The 18,610-nt window shown below is 37.2% G+C and overlaps 1 protein-coding gene across 14 annotated transcripts in view; it reads right to left on the bottom strand.

Annotated features, from left to right (window-relative positions):
- The window catches only part of DENND1A (DENN domain containing 1A), a 213,603-nt gene that overhangs the window by 76,104 nt on the left and 118,889 nt on the right, over positions 1-18,610 (bottom strand). For all 14 annotated transcript variants that reach the window (XM_054848877.1, XM_054848881.1, XM_054848878.1 and 11 more), the window contains 2 exons: positions 12,879-12,980; positions 5,562-5,687 (listed from right to left, as the gene is read on the bottom strand). In XM_054848877.1, coding sequence (XP_054704852.1) covers positions 5,562-5,687; positions 12,879-12,980 — 228 coding nt within the window. The remainder of the gene's footprint in view (positions 1-5,561; positions 5,688-12,878; positions 12,981-18,610) is intronic.

Here is an 18,610-nt window from a genome sequence, read left to right as displayed (position 1 = left end):
TTAATTACACTTTTAATCTTATCACAGCTCCCTTTGCCTTCTCCCCCCCATCACTTAGTTTAGAAACAATGCAAAATTTGATACTTGACAAGTAAGCAGTGACACCCCCTTAACACTGGACAAAGATCACAGCACTGTTACTACTTCATGCCAATTCATTCATGGACAGAAAGAAGGGCCTCGCAAGGAGAACAAAGCAATGAAAGATTTTGCTGGGCAGACCTCAAGAAGATAGTACGAGCCAAATAATAAGGAACATACCTCTTGCTACAAGTAATGCAACTTATATTAATTGTTTCACCTTCTCAGAGACATTGCCACAAATCAGAGATGTTGTTGCCACAGACCAGCACATACTGGAAATACCCACGGGTGTTGCAACTGTATAAACCCAGTATAAAATCAGGAAATTATGAATATCTAGCATATTCAGAATCCACCAAAATCAGGATTACATGTTTTTTATAAATGAGAGAAAGGACTAGATTTAGGTAATATGGCAATACACACAAGAAACTATTTTACAAATAAAGCAGAGTTCATCACCCTAATAATTAGATTAATAAATCCATAATAACTAAATCAGCCTTTTAAAAACAAACCAGGACATCCTGATTCAAATCCAAACAAACACCAGAATCTCATGCACAGATAATGTCTCTTCAGCGGTGTATCAGAAATCAAATGGGCTACTTAGGCTCCCATCACATTACATATACATCTCACCTCAGTGTATCGTGTATACTGTGCTGTGAAAGAGACACCAGATTTTACAGTGCCTGCATATAAGAAGTTACCAGTGCAGAACAGCAAAGTTAAAGAGAAAACTACCTGCAGGAGCACTTAAATACTGATATATGTTCAGGTTATGAATGTTAAAATTACAAACCCCCTCTTAGTTATCGATACAAAAAGTAGCAGCACTGCAAAAGAAAAATAAGCACAGAAATTTTCAGCTTACAGTGTATTTATAGCAATGAAATACAGACAAAAGGAATCAAGACATGGAAACAGAAATACCTGTTCAGAATATACAGATTTTAAAGCAATGTGCAAGTAAACAAGATTTTCAAATCTGTCAAGCTAGGAATTGTTGTATTAAGCCTACACAGCTCCCTTTGCAAAGCTCACCGGAGTGACCACATATCCAGAGAATGGACAGAAAGCTTGTCATTTCAGAGGACTGTACGTCAAACTTGGAAGCTGCTGTTAAACCATCATACCCAAGCTAGGTGAAAAAGTACCCAGATGGCTTAGGCTAGCTGTACGAGCATTCCAAACCCAAACCCAATACATCGTATTGTGTCATACCCTACATGCTACTGCTTTTGGTCCACTACACCGTGAGCTTACCTTTATTTACAACTGTTAGGGTGTTTGTTTCTTAACAAAGATTGTCTGTGAAAGAAACCCAATTAAACATTGTCTCTAACCACTAGGTGTCAGCAGAAGAAAGTGCACAGCCAACATCTTTGATGTAGAAAATGTCTCATTCTCCCCCTCCTTCACCAAGATGCAAACTATTAAGTACTACAAACCACCTTTACACACACATCGCAATTACACAGCTATTTCTGTTGAAGATGACCTAATTTTGTGAATTAAATATTTAGATGATGATAAAAACATTCCCTCTGCAAACAGCAAAAAAATCAGGAATTAAAAAAAAAAGGGCATTCAAGTGAACAAAATGCTCCCATTGGTGTCACTGTTAAAAATTTAAGTAATATTCATAAAGATAAAAATCCACCTCAATACAGCCAAGTAAACACACTGCTTCTAATGTGTTTTACTGTACTTAATAGCAATAGAGGTTGTGGAGACTGTAAGTACACCACATGTAACAGGTACTCTTTCACACTTGAAATCTGGCTTAATGCAACTACAGAAAACACATATATACAGTAGGAAACATAAGCAAATTAGTTACTTTGTTACATAAATCTTATGATTAAACTTGCAGACTGTTATTATCTGGTTATGTTTTTTCATGCAAAATTTCTAGTTACTGAAGTCCTCGGAAAGTTTATGGCAACAGTAACTCATTCATTGTCAGCATAGTGGTTTGTATATACATTACATAACCTTGTATCTTTGGAGTAAAAGCTTCTGCACAGACTAATTCTTACTATGCTTAAGTACAATGTGAATTTAAAGTCTGCTCTGTCACACATTCTGGGCCTACAGAGAATAATGAAAAACCGCTTCACATCATTTATCCCCAAAAGTCAACTCATACCAGATGAGATGGTCTATGAAATTAAATTGTCTATGATGCAAAAACTATGAAAGGAGGCAAAGCTACTGCTTTTTTGAATTTATTTCCTAATTATCAATAATTTCAAATGAACAGTCAGATTTCTTGAGTTATGGGACATCAAATGCAAAGAACTACATCATGTTCAGTATGGCTTATGACCCATATTTACAACAACATGGGAAGGTGATAAGAGAAAAAATAAACACACAATGGAAGTATTTGAAATATGTTTTTTTCCCAGAAGCTATTCTTCCATTTGCTTTCATATCTGTCTCAGACATACCAAAATGATTTTATTTGAAACTGTTACACTAGAAACAGTTTCAAAATATTTTTTTCCAAACAGACATTACAATTTTAAAGCAAATTATGATATCCACTGTGGTCTTTGTGGATTCTAATACATCAATGGAGAGCAATCAAAGAGTTACTGCATATACTTTAATACTCTTCCACTATTCAACAAGAAACTCCTGTCATTCCGTATTTATATAAGAAGATGTGTATCATGACCACTTTGAACACCTGTTAGTATATTATTCACAAAGTCAGTAAACTGAGCTAAGCAGCTGATGGGAAGTAACAACATAATTGCTGTGTAGAAGATGGAATTATGTGAGAGTACAGACAACTATTTCAAGTGTAGCATTCGAAGTACAGCACAACAGAGAAACATAGGGCTTTAAATTGCAGGATGCCCTACTAATTGCAGGTTACAATGCTTTGTTAATAAATTACAATCCCATTTTCTTTTGTTAACTTAGCACATACATTTCCTAATTGTTTTACTCATTACACACTTTTGTTTGGAGTTTTCCTGCATCTTCTTAGGATCAGGTTTTCTAAGGGTTTTGAACTAATTTTGAAGTGCGATGTGCCTAACAGTAACAAGAGTCTCAGTAATTGCATTCACTGTTGGCATATTCTGAAATGGAAGTGAAGTATACAGTAGTTGTATGATGTGCCCAATACCTCATAGGATGTCTGTGGCAAAACTGGAAACAGAATGCAGGTCATTGGACTCTGACATGTTCAGTGCATGAAACACTTGCAAATTTTCTTTATCTAAATCTTAATACTGAAATGTATAATCAGAAAATAAATTTCTAATTTATAAAAGGACTTGGGAAAGAAAGCCCTGAAAATTTCCACTGCCTGATTATTAAAATTGGATTTTATCACATATTTGTGCAATTACGTTTACAAGTTTTCTCTGATGGAATGATAAGCAAATCAAACAATTTCTTCTACTTCCTCAGGTTTGCTGTCCCTCAAAGTTGCAGTTTCTAGGAGTGTGCCATTGTCAACTGATTTTGAATGTTCATCTTTAACATTCAGTCTTCAAAATACCAGATGGTATTTCCAGAAAAGTAATTTAAATTTTTATTTTTCTTCATAAATCCCTTAACTAGTTAATCTCACGCACACATCCAGGCAAAGCATACACCAATATTCCCAGAGTTGCCTGGCAACTACTGGGAGGAGCATCGGAGAACAAGGAAGCCTGCATGGCTGAAGGGAAGTCAGCGTCTCCTAGACATGGAAGAAGGAGGGGTACAGCCAGAGTGCCTTGCTGGTTTCATTTTCATTATTTATACATTGAACATCTTAAATACCTCCCATTATTTCACCTTAGATGCTTTAAAAGCCCAATACTTACACATCTAGACATACACAGACAAGTCAACACAATTTATTTTTTCCAGACACACGATACATGGATTCCCCCAGTAAGATGTGGAAGAACTCATGCTGACTTCAAAAGTCAGTTTTGAACCCTGAATATGAATCATTGGGATGATGCTTATTTGATGGTGATAACTGGACTGTATACAATTCAGAATGAGCTATTTTTTTCCTTCTGGCTTTAAAGATAACAAGAAAGACAAACTACAGTACTGGAGAGACTTTAGTTACAGAAATATCCTCAACCTCAAGAAACACTATGCCTGTAGTCCAACTTCTGGTCTTTTTGTTTAACACTGTGATTAAAATCAGATTTATTACTTGTCTGCATACCAGATCATTAATCTTCACAGAGCAGGACAATGCAAAATACAACATCTTTTCTCAACCAGTAAGCCTTCATTCTCACTCCACTCATTTAGCCTGCCCACTTACACTCAGAACTCATCCTAGCATCTCCCAGTGGTATTCAAGCTTTCCATTGCTACCGCTGATTTTCTGTTCTGCCTGCAAAGGCTTGCAGATGAGAGATGAAGGTATTAAGACAAAAGTATGTTTTGTCCTCTACAGATATCATCTTGTTGAGCAGCCATAGATCTAATTACAGTAGTTCCAATGAGCCCATGAACATCACGTTGAGATTTATCGCTGCATTTACCGTGCATATCTGTTAGTTTCCTCTCCTTTAGAAACAGGGAACATGAAATACTTCGGAAATATTCTGTGGATCACTCTGCAGTTAGTACTTTTCATCCCCCATATTTCGAGGACACGTCGCATAAATTATACCTCAATGTTCCTCATACCCTTGTCTCTGTCTATCAGCTAAATGTACACACTTTAAAAGGAACCCCCTAAGTACATGGTAGCAAAACCAGAGTATCACAAAACATGTGGACATACATTAATTTGGCTGGACTGATTTCTACTGAAGTCCTTGAAGCTACTTGCAGTAAGCCAGGAACAGATGCCTCACTAGAAGCAATAAAACCCAAGATCAAGTACAGAAAAATCGTTCCCCCGCTCAGATGGCACTCAATCATGGCTAAATAGAGATTAGCTCTGAACCAGAAGCAAGAGATTGAATTTCCATAACAGAATATTTATCATCAATAGTTACAACTCCAGACATTCTTCATATTTCTCTAAAGGCACAATTTCTTTACTAATTGTATTATGTTCTTAAATTCCATGATTCCATAAATTTGTGTGTTTCAGTTAAGCATCTATTGTATAAAAAGTAGTATATCTTTTACCACCTTTAATAACAATACAAAATACCCAGGTTTTGCAGTGAGAGAAAATGGTCAACTCTGCACTAGCCTCCTATGATCATTAATTTATATTTTTTTATCATCTCTCTTCTAACTTAACTGTCTTCAAAACCAAGCAACACCCATACCTTTCCATAATTTTTCTCCCTGTGTGATTGATCGTGCTTGTTGCACCTCTTTCTTTTTTGGAGACTGGAACACTGTTTTCAGTACTAGTCAGCCAAAGAGCCACAATACCGATCTCAGTAAAAGGAGGTTATACTAAACTTCGAATTCTTGTTAGTTTTCTTCCCCACCACTGCTGTGGATTTACATCTTATGCTTACTAATTTCCTACTTACAGGTTCAATTTTCAAGGCGTTTCTGTAGCTCCCAAAGAAAGATGCTTGTGCTTTTAGAAACGCCCTCGCAACACCATCTCCAGTGGTTGTAGAGACTTTCTTCAATCTGTTCTTCAGTGCAGAAACCTGAAATCACACAACAGGTCTAGATCACTCTCATATCACAAACAAAGCTTAACACATTGGGGCACAGCTAAATGAAAAATGCACTAACCACAGCAGCACTTGTGACAAAAGTGACATTGTGAATTCAGAGTTGAATTTTTCAGTTCTAAAAGCATTACTTTTCAAGCTGTTTTCTTCTCTAAGATATGACTGGATTCTATTCAGAAACCAATAGGAAAATAAAAGCTTCATTTCAACCTTCCCTCCTACTTAAAATCCACTGTTATCATGCTGTTGAGTACACTTCTAAAGGTAGTCCGTGAAGTTCTGTGTCATTTTTGATAAGAAATCTGAAAGAATTTCAGGTTAATTAATTCAAACATCAGACTAATAGAGAAACTGTTCTGCATAATCAGGCCATCCATCATCACCATGGCTAAGAACAAATTCTGTAGGTCTGAAAAATTTGTTTGCCACAAATACAAGGTGGGTTTTTTTTTTCTTTTAAGGCTATATTCTCTTGTATTTTAGAGACTTAATGCAAAATAACAAAATGTGAGTTTTATTTCTGCACATGATGGGTTCCCTTGGCTGGCTCCCATACACCCACCCAGCCGCTCTCTCACTCCCCCACCTCAGCAGGACCAGGGAAGAAAACACGAAGTAAAAGCTCGTAGGCTGAGATAAAGACAGGGAGATCACTTACTAATTAGCAACATGGGCAATACAGACTCCACTTCGGAAAATTAATTTAATTTATTGCCAATTAAAATAGAGTTGGATGGTGAGAAACAAAGAAACTACACTCCTTCCCTTCCGCCCCCTTTTCCCCTCTATTCCCGACTCCTCTACCTCATCCCCTGAGCGGCGCAGGTTGACAGCAATGGGGGGCGGCCAGCCCGTAACAGTTCCTCTCTGCCGTCCCTTCCTCCTCACACGTCGGATCCCTCCTCATCCTGCCGCTTTGGCCCTTCCTCACACAGGCCTGCTCAGAGGCTCAGCAGGGCTCAGCTGGGCCCACCCTCTCCTCACAGAGGCCCTCAGCCCCCGCCAACACCTCACCACAGACACTCAATGCAATCCAGAAAACAAAACCTGCAGGTTTTTTTTAAAAGTCTCAAATTCATGACAACATCCTGTCCTTCAAAATGGTCAGTATCTACTGAAGGTTTCTTTCTTCCTCTTTCTCAAGAGATCTAGCCCACCTGTGAGCGGGATGGCTTTTCTCTGAACCCTCCCACTGAGGAGCTGTTTAATTCCCTCAGGATTCACAGAGCTGCACTTCGGGCCAACACAGCCCTCATGGTCTCATTACCATTTCCACAGAGATGCTTACTGATCACAACTCAGCAAGCAGCAACTAAACACATTTCTATGCAGGCAGAGTTAAAACCACCGCGATCCAGGTTACCTGAATATTCTTTGTTTTCTGTGTACACCAAGGGCTAAAGTTTTAGAGGATTATCCATTACTGTTCTCTGTGCTTCAGAATTTCTCATACATACAAGAAGGTTGTGACTTAGTTTGATGTCTCTTTTCTAGTGCTTAGAGCTCAGTAACTACTGAAGTAAGGTTGTGTATCTATATATTATTGTTAGTGACTGTTTTTCTTTCCCAAACACAAGCAGGGAAAGGAGATAAACCTTTCAAAGATTAACATCGAGCTTGCTGTGCTGTGCTACAATGGTTATAGGTTACGTTAAATCATTAACAAATAGTTATGTCAGCAGTAATTTTTTGGTGCTGCAGACAGAACCAGGACTAGGTAAGCTTTTGAGACAGATCTCACGCAACACATCGCAACACAAACGCAACAATCTGGGCGCCAAATCTTGAAAGAAATTCCACTAGTGTCTTTAGAGGATGCGGATATGCCACGTGTAAAACCCGAGTTTGATGAGATACCTTACGCAGAAGACGGGAAGGGGCCACAATTCAAGAAGGAAAGCAGAAAACCAAGAAATCTCTAGTCATCTTGATTTGCAGAAGAACATGAATGACTCCATAAATATCCATGTTATGAATTTAACAGAAATAATTCCAGCAATAACTAGCAAATCTTCCTTTTTCAAATGCTATTCTGAACAACTCCATCAGGGTAGCTCTATATACATAGAAACATTGTAGGAATACTATTAACACAGTAAGCAGATTTTGTTGTAGTGAATATAACTAACTGTTTTCTGAGAGTATGAATAGTATCTCATCAAGTATAACCTGATGGCTCAGATGTTCACATTAACTTTCAAGACCTTCCCCCCACCCTCCAGCTTATAACAAAAGCTTATTCTGGCCTCATCCATATCTCCAGGTTCCTACCAGACGAGTTGAGTTTTTTCTGCCTCGGGGTTTGCTACCAGCCTGCCTTCGTAGCAAATGGCAGGCTGATTTTACTGAACAACTGTTCTTGACGGCTTCGGTTCTATCCTCCTGGAACACATCCCTCACTTCCTCCGTCAGCAGTCTCAGGTTTGGGGAGGGCAGGGAAGTGACTCCTCATTTTGCCATATAGGTGTTAAATATATAATCCACACTGTGCACTACATTTTCTTCTTTTAAAACTAGATGTTATATTTGCACTCGTGTTTACCAAAACAGTTGCAAAGAGATTTCCTTTTACTTTAAATTTTCTGCAACTTCTGTTGTAGAAGGAATTTAATTAGAGTTATTTAGTATAAGAGCGTGTCCAGCATTGTTTATAAATCTGAATGCTGTGGTTGTGCCAATGATCCATGCATTAATGAGCTCATGAGCACATATTAAGATAATACATGATAACAGATTTAGTCTATCATGCCCATAAAATAAGCTCACTCCTATTCAATGAGATAATGTCTCTCAAGGAGCTCTGTTATTCTCAAAATGTAAAAGCTTCATCAGATTTTCAAACCCAAACAGCACACTTCTCCATGTTTGAAGGGGTCTGATGCTGTAGGGATGAAGTATGTGTGTATTTCCTATATTAACTTATGCAAACCATTTAAAGGTAGTTTTTAAAAATGGAATGTCTATAGCTCTGAGTAACTTCCAAATCCATCTCAAACATTTTTATAAGTGGTTTTTTTTAAACATTCATGTGAAGATAAAAAAACTTGCCATCTATACAGAAGGAAAAGGCTCTATGCTTCGTTTTACAACAAACTGAAAGTTCAGAAGGGTAGTCACAGCCTTTCTGTGTTTCAGTTTCCCTGTTTGGTATAGAAGTAGAATACTGACAGGTATTTGGCTAATTCCTTAAGCTTTCAGATCATTTGCTCTCTTCTAAGACTAAATTGAACACCATAGAATGTCTATTTTGTATACGCACACTTTTACTCTTTCAGACTATTGCAATAGGTATGTCCCAGTTTTTAAAAAAAATGTTAACAACAACATATTTAAAGAGATTAACAAGTAAGAAAAAAAAAATTCATGTTTACTCTGGAATAAATTAGTACATAAGACAAAGTAGATTATACAAGCAGAGTTATGGTTGTTTCCTGCCTACACAGGCAGTCATACTTTAAAAAAATAAGACTGTGACCACTCAATATAAGATTATTTCTAGCCAAACAGACACATATACATGCAGTCTACCCTGAGAGTGTTTTTAAAGAAGATTTTTATACTTCTGGCAGTTCAGGTTTAAAGGTCAGATTTAAACTATCACCATGTTTCAAAATGCAATCTGTGCAATGCAGCATAATGAAATGGTTCAGTAAAGGTGCTAGTGGAAATTCTTTTAATTAGGTCCAAGGCTTTTCAGTTGTCAACATGAATAAAGCAAGAAACATTCTATTGCAAACACAGCGTAAGAAATAAAAATGGATTCACCTTTAAGAAAATGGTTCTGCTATAGAGTTGTAGTTTAGTACTTCTTGCTGTCCTGAAAGCAGTTAATTTCCCACTAAGTGAAAAACAGTAACACAGGATTCCTACTTGTGGTAACTTGTTAATGAATGGACAACATTAGGATACACAACTAAATTACTGACAGCCAAAGATATTCATAGGCTAGTGCAAATTTACAATACTCTCACAGCCATCAGATATGCAAGATCTCTTTGGCGCACTACACTGCCTTGCATCAGGGCTTCATTTAATAAAAACTACAAGATGACAGAGCGAGCTTATGCTTTATTCCTTGTAATATGAAGCTCTGACTACAACTAAGACTAGAAGATGACACTTATTTGGAAATACATGAAAAATCCATAAGGGTTGCATAAAAAAAAATTACTACCCCCTCTTTGCTATTCCTTGCAACACAGACGGTGGTGTAGGAGACTTGTCAGCAGCAGATGCACTTATTGTAATCACAGTCCTTAATAAATCTCTTTTTTTAATATTGACTATTTTAAAAGGAAAGTTACTTCCCAGGGCGTTCTCATGCTGCCAGTTTTTCAGCAACACATAAGAAGCAGAAGGTGAAAGAAGGATAGTTTTTCACATTTCAAATAGTTAATCAGTAATGCAGTAGTACACACCTTGATTTTCAGGGATCTGACTTGAACAATTCAGGAACTGACTGCTAGCAGGTACTGCCAAGGTAAACCAGGGCAAAGAAATGACGTAATCTGATTCTGCTGGAACTGACTCAACGCTTTCCAGTTCCTGTGACACAAATGTTAACTGGAAAGGCATTTCACTATAGTCTATATTCATTTGGATCCTAGGAGTAAAAGATTAGTGAACAGTTCATTTTAGATTCCTGAGAATCAACAGTTTAGGTAGCAACATCACTGTTATGAAACTCAAGCACAACTCCCTACCTGAAGCTCTCAAATAATCATAGGACTTCATGGCATTGTTTTACATGATTAAAAAAGCTGTTTAAGGAGAGGGAGAAAACAGCTTTAAAATTTTTCCACTGGATTAACTACCTGACGGAGAACGCATCACACACACAAGACGTTTCTCCTCACTGTTGAATATAGATAGATTTAATTTAGCAAAGTAAATTCTGCGTCTATTCAGCAGTGCATGAACTGCTCACTGTTCACATTAAGTAGCAAAACTGGCAGAATAGTTTGACATAAGAGCCATTTATGATCATGAAACTATTGAAGACATTTTCAGTTTCTCAGATCATAAATGCATGTATTTGGCCTGAGACCAGTGGGGAGACACACTCCTAGCATCTCCCCATCCTCCCAGGGAAGCAAAAAACAAACAAAAAAAACCTAGAAAAGAAAAAGTATAATGGATTGGCTTTAGAGTCTCCCTGCTGAGATGAACAACTTGATCCACTTACAGTTCCAAACACATGATGCATGAAAGAACTGACAGAAATTCAATTCTTGCAAAGAAGAGCAGCTGCTCTCTAGTGGTCAAAGCCAAATATTAAGCAGTGTGAAGGAAAGGAAAAGACCTAGAGGAGAATACTTCATTATCTAGGTAACTAAAATAACGAAGCAAAGCTAAATAAGACATAAATACCGATCCCAAACACTAATTACACAATGCAACATGATTCAAGTTAAGGCTTTGTTGCGACAAATATTAATCCCAGCTGTATTTATACAGCAGTTGTGAAAAAAAATAAAATAATAAAAAAAAATACACCATGTACGCTATTTGTGAGCCATGCCAGTTAATTGAATTTGCTGGCAGCACTTCCTCTGCTATGCTCCAAACATCCTCCAAGATAAAATGTAGCTTTTAAATAGACCTGTGGAAAACTGAATCAAGAAATTTGAACTAATAAAACACAATTCTCTACTGTTATAAAAGTGAACTAAAAGTAAATAATGAAAGGAAGGAAGTCTCTTAAAATTTATTACATTCCAAAGCTTGAAGTTCTGTGTTTATTGGTGAAGTCTCTTCTGATGTTCTACAGTGCGCCTACAACAGCTCCTTTAATGAAGTCTCATAAAATCTAATATAATACTTGATTGTTGACAAATCATATACATGTTTGAGGCCCCGCGCTCACCGTATCCAGACCTTTCTTACATAATTCCATCAAATTTACAAGTCTGCCATTCCCCCGGTTGGGGATAATGGCACGAGCGATGACCAGCTGGCAGGTTTGGATGCTGGGAGTGAAAGCAAAATGAAAAACTATATAAAGCCAGAAAAATTAATGGAAGTAACTTTTATAGACTAAATGCTTGACTAAAGCCAAAATGTTCACAATCAAGATGGACCTTTTATGCAGAGCTCACTGTTTTCGAAGAATGGATCACACCCCAGATGACAGAGAAATGATGGGATGTCACAGTAGGCAGCATCAGGTATTCACTATTACTTCATTTTTTCCTCAAACAGACCAGCTTATATTGAGCTCCCTGCATATCAATTTTATTTCTCAACTGCACATAAAAAGGTATAGATCTAACTGTCAGCACAATATTTTGAACTAGTAAAAGAAATCCAGATTTTCTCCTGCCGTTTTCTCCTAAACAGTCACCCTCTGACTCAAAAATAGCTTCTTACACTCTTACTCACTTTTCTGCTCTTCCCTTTCAGCTTCTTTAATGAAGATGATTACAGCAGCAAGCTGGATGTATTTTTGTCCCATTAAAGGGAAAGATCAAGTATTTATACAACATGTCTATCAAGTTATTAAAAAATAAATAAATTACCAATAAAAAGTTTGAGTGAGAAAGAAAATAAGTTCCAAATTATATATACTGAGCAGTGCTGGAAGTGAATATGAAGTAGTCCCTTTGATATCATAACTCAGGATATGAAATGCACAAAGTTCATTAAAGCTCACCTGGAAGAAGTCACAGGAAAAAACCCACACAATTTCATTTGGAAACAAAAGTTATCTAAAAAAGGCAGGTTTTTTTTTCCTAATGGAATGGATAAAGATGGTTTCAAATAGTAGTAGTTTTTCACACCATGAAGAAAGGAGTTTGAATTTTTGTTTCCTGTTAGATGTACCATAACCTGTGTGTTTTTCTTTTGTCTTTGTTACCCATAAAAGACTAACTCTTTAGATGACCTGGAACCTGGCCGTGCCATTCCAAAACTAAAACTGGGTTGCTGCAGCATTTCTAGCTTAGGGGAGCATTAGGTAGTTTTCATTAGGAGGCTTAAAAATATGTCTGCAAATGTTCAAATAAATGTTGCTTAACACTTCAAAACAGGAAAGAACTGAGGTAAAGCAGTTTACTTATAATAACGAGAGTTACACAATGAGACAGCTCAGTTACAAAGTGAACAGGTCAAAGGGATTTACACTTTTAAGTAATGGAAGAGTTGAATAAATCATTTCATACATACCACATCGTTAGGAAGGCTCTGAAGGTCATCAAAAGGGGTTTCCAGTGTGTTGGTGTCTACATTAAGAATCACTACATCTTCCAGGGCCATGTTTCGTACTTTCTAAATATGAGCAAATTCAAGAAAAAGGAAAGGAAAATGTAAGTATGCAGAGTTAAAGCTTACACATAAAGGACACAAGAGATGGCATAACATCATGGCATTCCAAAACTTCAAGCATTTTAATAACAACCAACATTCCTGTCATAATTTGTTTTATTTATTCACATTTTACAAGGTTGAAGAATTAACCTTCAGTTTGCAGAGGCAGGTTCTTCACAGCGTGCATACTGAAATTTTTGAAACCAGATAGTTACTGTTTGAGATTATTCAAGCAAAGATTTATTTCAAGCACCTCTACTAATGTTTGCCTTAATTCTGGTATCCTGTTTGCACATTTAGCAGTGTCTAGCTGAGTCAAGATTTCAAGGGTATCTTTTTATATTTAGAAATTCATTTAAATAACAATAAATAGCGGCTCTTCTACAAGTTAAGACTTGCACTAAGTCAGGGATGGGAACTGGTTCCCAAATTCCAGGTTGAATTTTGCAACTCCAATAAATACAGTTGTAAACTTGTCTGTAAGTAAAATGGACATTACCAGAGGTTAAGGAATAAATAATCAAAATGAAAAGAAAGCTAAGAGAAAAATAACTCCATCACATCCCGGTCTCTTAATGTTCGGCAAGTCTAAACTTTTTATCCTGCTCCCATGAATTGAGAGAAAGAAATGTCTCTAATCTAGTTTGAGTGATTACATCATCTGTAATAGTCCATGAGCATACCAAAAAAAAAAAGCATCACCTATATCTCAAAACAACGCTCATTAGTACCCTTAAGTGTCTAAAGGCATTGGTGATCTAAGCGAATTTAAATATTGTCGGGTGTTATTCCTCTGCTTGAACAACAGTAAATGACTCATTGATATGAAATAGCAGCATTTAATATTTAACACTTTTTCCACTAACAAGAGAATTGAATCTTTTTTTTTTTTAATGAGTAATCATACATATTTAAGCCCTCTTCAAATACAGCTTTGAAAATTCAAAATCAGAAAAAGTAGAATTATAGAATACAGTAATTAAGGAAATTTACCAATGACAGTGTAAACGAACGTTTAAGTACCAACATACCTATACAGAGGACCCAATGCAAGTTACGGAGGAGGAAAATGAACAAACACACACTCAATTTTTAATTAAGGTTTTGCGGGGGGGGGGGATTGTTTCCTTTAAAAGAAAGGAACTGAAGCTCTAAAACAATGCAAAGTTGAGCCTTAGGCATCTAAATAATTACCTTCAGTTTTCAATGCTCAGACCTCTGTCTATAAAGAAAACTGCTGTGTACTTAGGGGGGGGGGAAAGCCAACAACTATAAAAAACACTTTGTAGACATTTAAGTTTAGGTCTTCCATGAGCAATTTCTTTAACTTAAATGGAAGAATATTACATTTAATGCTTTCCATATAAAAAGCACAAGTACTGCATGACAAACCAGGTACTTTCCTCTACATTTCAGCAACCAAAGGTCACTCTGTTGGCTGCATCTGATAAACTCTAAAGCAATCCAGGAGTCTTGCTCCTTCTAGGAGTCCGGAAGCACCAGACAAACTGATTTGCTCCTTCCTGTTTCAGAAAATTAAAAATCTCACTTATACTCAGAGGAGTCTAAAAAGCTCCAACAAAAAGGTCTTGCAACGTACTTAACCAAAGCCAGAAGCTTGTCAAATTCGAGTGCTAGTAGGACAAGACAGAAGGAATTAAAACCTTCTCTTGATTCTTGCCAAAGAAGCAACAAACATGTGCTTCAACTTGTCAATGGGTGTTTTTGTAACTTTGGTGATGAATCTGTACCTTTCCTTCAGCAAAATCTTGGGGTTTTCTGTAGCAAAGAACACGCGACAAGCAGCTATCTGCCAAGGAGTATAGTACTAAAGGACGTTGCTTACGGTGCAAGGCTACAAATGCTGATCAACATCATAATCTCCACGCGTGGGCCAGAAATAATAGTATCTGAAAGGGAGGCTAACATTAAACTCTGCTGTGCTATACCTTTACAGCATGAAGAGCACAACCCTACTTTAAAACTTCTCAATATTCGTATTAAGACAGTGGATTTCCCTGGAGACAAACCCTCAAATTTAATAAAACACTCGAGACTAACTTGATTTATAGCATCTGTCTTGCAATGCATTTTGAAAAACAGAATTTTTCAATGGTCCAATTGTGGATCATCCTAGAGAAATGCAGACTGACCAGTTCATCCTAGCCTTTATCTGTTTTTATCATCCTTCCTTTCACTATAATCTTTGCTAGAGGTATTATCAGATAGCTATAAGGGCTTTTGTCAAATAATCAAATGGTTCTTTTGCTAAACGTAGTACCTATCAGCCCAACTGACCTGGAAATAAAAGCATTTACTCTGTTGTTGGAAAATCCCCAGCATCCAACTGCATTGCTCACATTAAATCCCACTGGATTCTATGAATTGCAATTACATGTAGATCATTTTCACAGGTACAGTTTGCATGTTGTCATAATTTTCTCAAAATACAAACGGAGAGCCAAGAAGCCATATACTGTCGTGTTCCATATTTCACAACTTCCTGAATATCTAAACAAAATTTTACAAATAAAGTGATATCTATTAAAGAGAATGGACTATATTCAGTATGTTCATATTTTGCTGAAAAAAAATGTGGGAAAGCAAAGAACAAGAGGAAATATGAACATCGCAGTTTCCTTTTCTAATTTTACTACAGACTAGGGATTTGCTGAGTCAAAAGAAGTGATTCAGTGAAAATGTGCATCATATAGCACTACTGCAAACCTTTCTTAACCATCCTTACTGAATTACCTGTAGCCATAATTAATCATCTAAAAACCATCAAATTGAACTAGCATCTACACCTGCCTTTTATTTTAAATGTCTCTTTTTAAAAGAGTGGAGAGGTATGGAAAGCTGGTTTAACAAGCACACTGAACCATTGTTTATGGCCTCTATAAACATGGCTTAGTAAGAATTACTGACTTAATCAGACAGAACTTATCTCCTGGTGAAAAGAGCACTTTAAATTTCAGAAATGGCACCTTTACTGTGAAAATCTCTTAACTTTTCAAACAAACTCCAGGGGGCCTTAAACACCAGGTCAGTAAATAAGCAGCAGTTAGTGCGTCTGTCCTGCTCACAAGCAGCCAAACACTTGAAGTAATTTAAATGTTTTATGTGAAAGTTCACAAAAACACTGAGAAACTATATTCTAATAGAAGTATTACGGGGTGCTCCTCTGTCTCACTCAGATCACATGCTAGAAGCAATATTCATCAATAATACTAACACCAGTTTATACTAGATGTTATTTTATTATCACTGTCCACAGTTGGCAGTTTTTGCATTTCCTACCATAAAAAAATCCTAAGTTAAACTTCTTTCAGATGGACAACTTTATTGAATAGCTCATTTAAAAAAAACCACAACCAAAACACCAACACCCTCCTTCCTCCTCCTCCCCTCAAAAAACCCACAACCAAACCAGGTTTGCATAACTTCATGGCTAAATTGGTGCCAAAACATAAACCAAGTTGATCATGAGGTTCCATAACCAGATACAAATGTGATCAACATAATAAAAAAATGTTGTAACAGAAAAAAGAAAATATACCTTCCACTAATTCTTGTGGAAAAGTAAAACTCTTAACAAAATCTAACATTTTTAGTAGCTAGTTTGTACATTATATTTGAAATTATTAAGGAAGTATGATTCACAACCAGTCTAAAATCCATTTGCTTAATGACTTAGTTAATAGTTTCCATTTATTTTCTTAAGAAAAACACCACAACACTGCAGACAACAATGTGTCAATCTGGCTGCCAGAAGCAGGAAAGGCAACGGATATAAAATTTTATTATTTCATGCCCCAACAGCAGCCAGAAGGACTTAATGAAATCACCCTTAGATTTACAATCTGAACTAGCTATTCCACAGACAAACCTGGTTAAGCTGGATGTGCCCCCTGACCTCCCAACCCTTTGATCTGGGCTCAGCAGGTGGGCTGCTGCCCCCCGCGCATCTCCCACCCTTCCGCCCTCTCCCCCTCTTGACGTGCGGACCCTGAGCCTCTACAGGTGACTCTCGGGATCCTTATCACAAGCAGCTGCTGCCAACTGAGTGACAAACATCACTAGTGCTGGTCTAACGCTGTGGTACAACAGAGCAGAAAAAAAACCCCTTCTACGCTTACTGGCAAGTCTACTTGGTACTGCAGTATTTCGGTTTCTTAAAACTTACCCCTCAAAATCCTCACACAGAGAATCTCTTATTAAAACACAGTTGTTATTTTCATTTTCCCAACAATTGGATAAAAGATAATTCCATAAGTAGTTTGTCATATTTTTAAATGCATTTTTATGGATACTCCTGAAATCATGTACAGCCATATTTACAATATTTGTGAGTAAATTGCATTTAGTTTTAAGACCTGGATTTAAGAGTGTATATATATAACCCCTTCATTTAAACCTTGCAAAAAAGCTACGCTTCTTCAGTTACAGCTAGAAAAGACAGTGATTTACTAAGTATAAATGGATGGAAAAAAGCGAAATACTACTCCTCACCCCAATCGAAAAAGGTAATTAACAATTAACACTACCACTGGAAGATGCCAGCGGTCAATGAATTCTCAGGGAGTCTTCTGCGGCAAGGGGAAACCACGTGGCGCTGTCACGACTAAGCCCAAGCTGATGTAACCTGTTCCTCAGAGTTCATTAGCTCAGACTCCATGCATGCAAACCGGCGTATTATCAGCCTGGACCACAAGCACAGCATCCTCACAGCTACCTGAAAAGACCAGGTTAACATGCCAGCAAGCGCCTCCAGAACACGTGTGTGGGGTTCAGAAGACTTTCCATTCCGCCATCCATCACTACCAACATTACCTGATATCAGCTGCTGTGTCCTACCGTGCCAAACAGCACGAATTTTAGTGACCCTTCTTTTCCTAACATGAATGTATTTATGCATACCAGGTTAAAATAAAACAAAAATCTGATCCTATAGGTTTTATGAAATGCACAACCGTCCTTTATGCTTAGGAAAAAGGTTATAAAATCATTCTGATAAATGCAACGTGCAGTTTCGCACACAAATTCATTCTGGATAATCCTGCAAGAATTAAAATTCTGAAGTCCCAAAAAAAGTTCTCGAGTGACTGGGATACTAAAAAAAGGATAAGAAATACTTTTCTAATCACTACTTTAACTCTAAAGGTTGGTTTCGTGCCCCGAGCAGAGCGTGGTGAGGGTGGGCATTACTGTGGCACGGAAGAGCGCGCTGCCAGCAGCTCAGTATCTGACAGCTAAACGAACTATCCCCACTGGCTGATCGAAACCACATGGGCCCAAATTCCAGTTGGCAGTCTACTAGGTCAAGGGCATTCCTTTTCCATCAGCGCCATCACACTAATAACCTTTGCTGCAGAAACAGTTGCTGAAACAATCGTTTACTATGACAAAATGTAAAGGGCTGCCAGCTAAGTTTGACACCACTTATAACACAAAGGTCAATTTAATATCATTTGAACACTAAAATTGCATACAGTACGCGGGTAGGAAATAAAACAAGATTATGAAAGGGACATGTTCATTTGATAGAGTTGCATTTTCCTATCTCATTATTTATCAGTACTGAGTACTTA

The sequence above is a fragment of the Grus americana genome, chromosome 20 (genome assembly GCF_028858705.1).
Source record: "Grus americana isolate bGruAme1 chromosome 20, bGruAme1.mat, whole genome shotgun sequence".
Taxonomy (NCBI): Eukaryota; Metazoa; Chordata; class Aves; order Gruiformes; family Gruidae; genus Grus; species Grus americana.
Note: the sequence above shows the minus strand (reverse complement) of the source record. Positions and strands in the feature narration are given on the sequence as shown.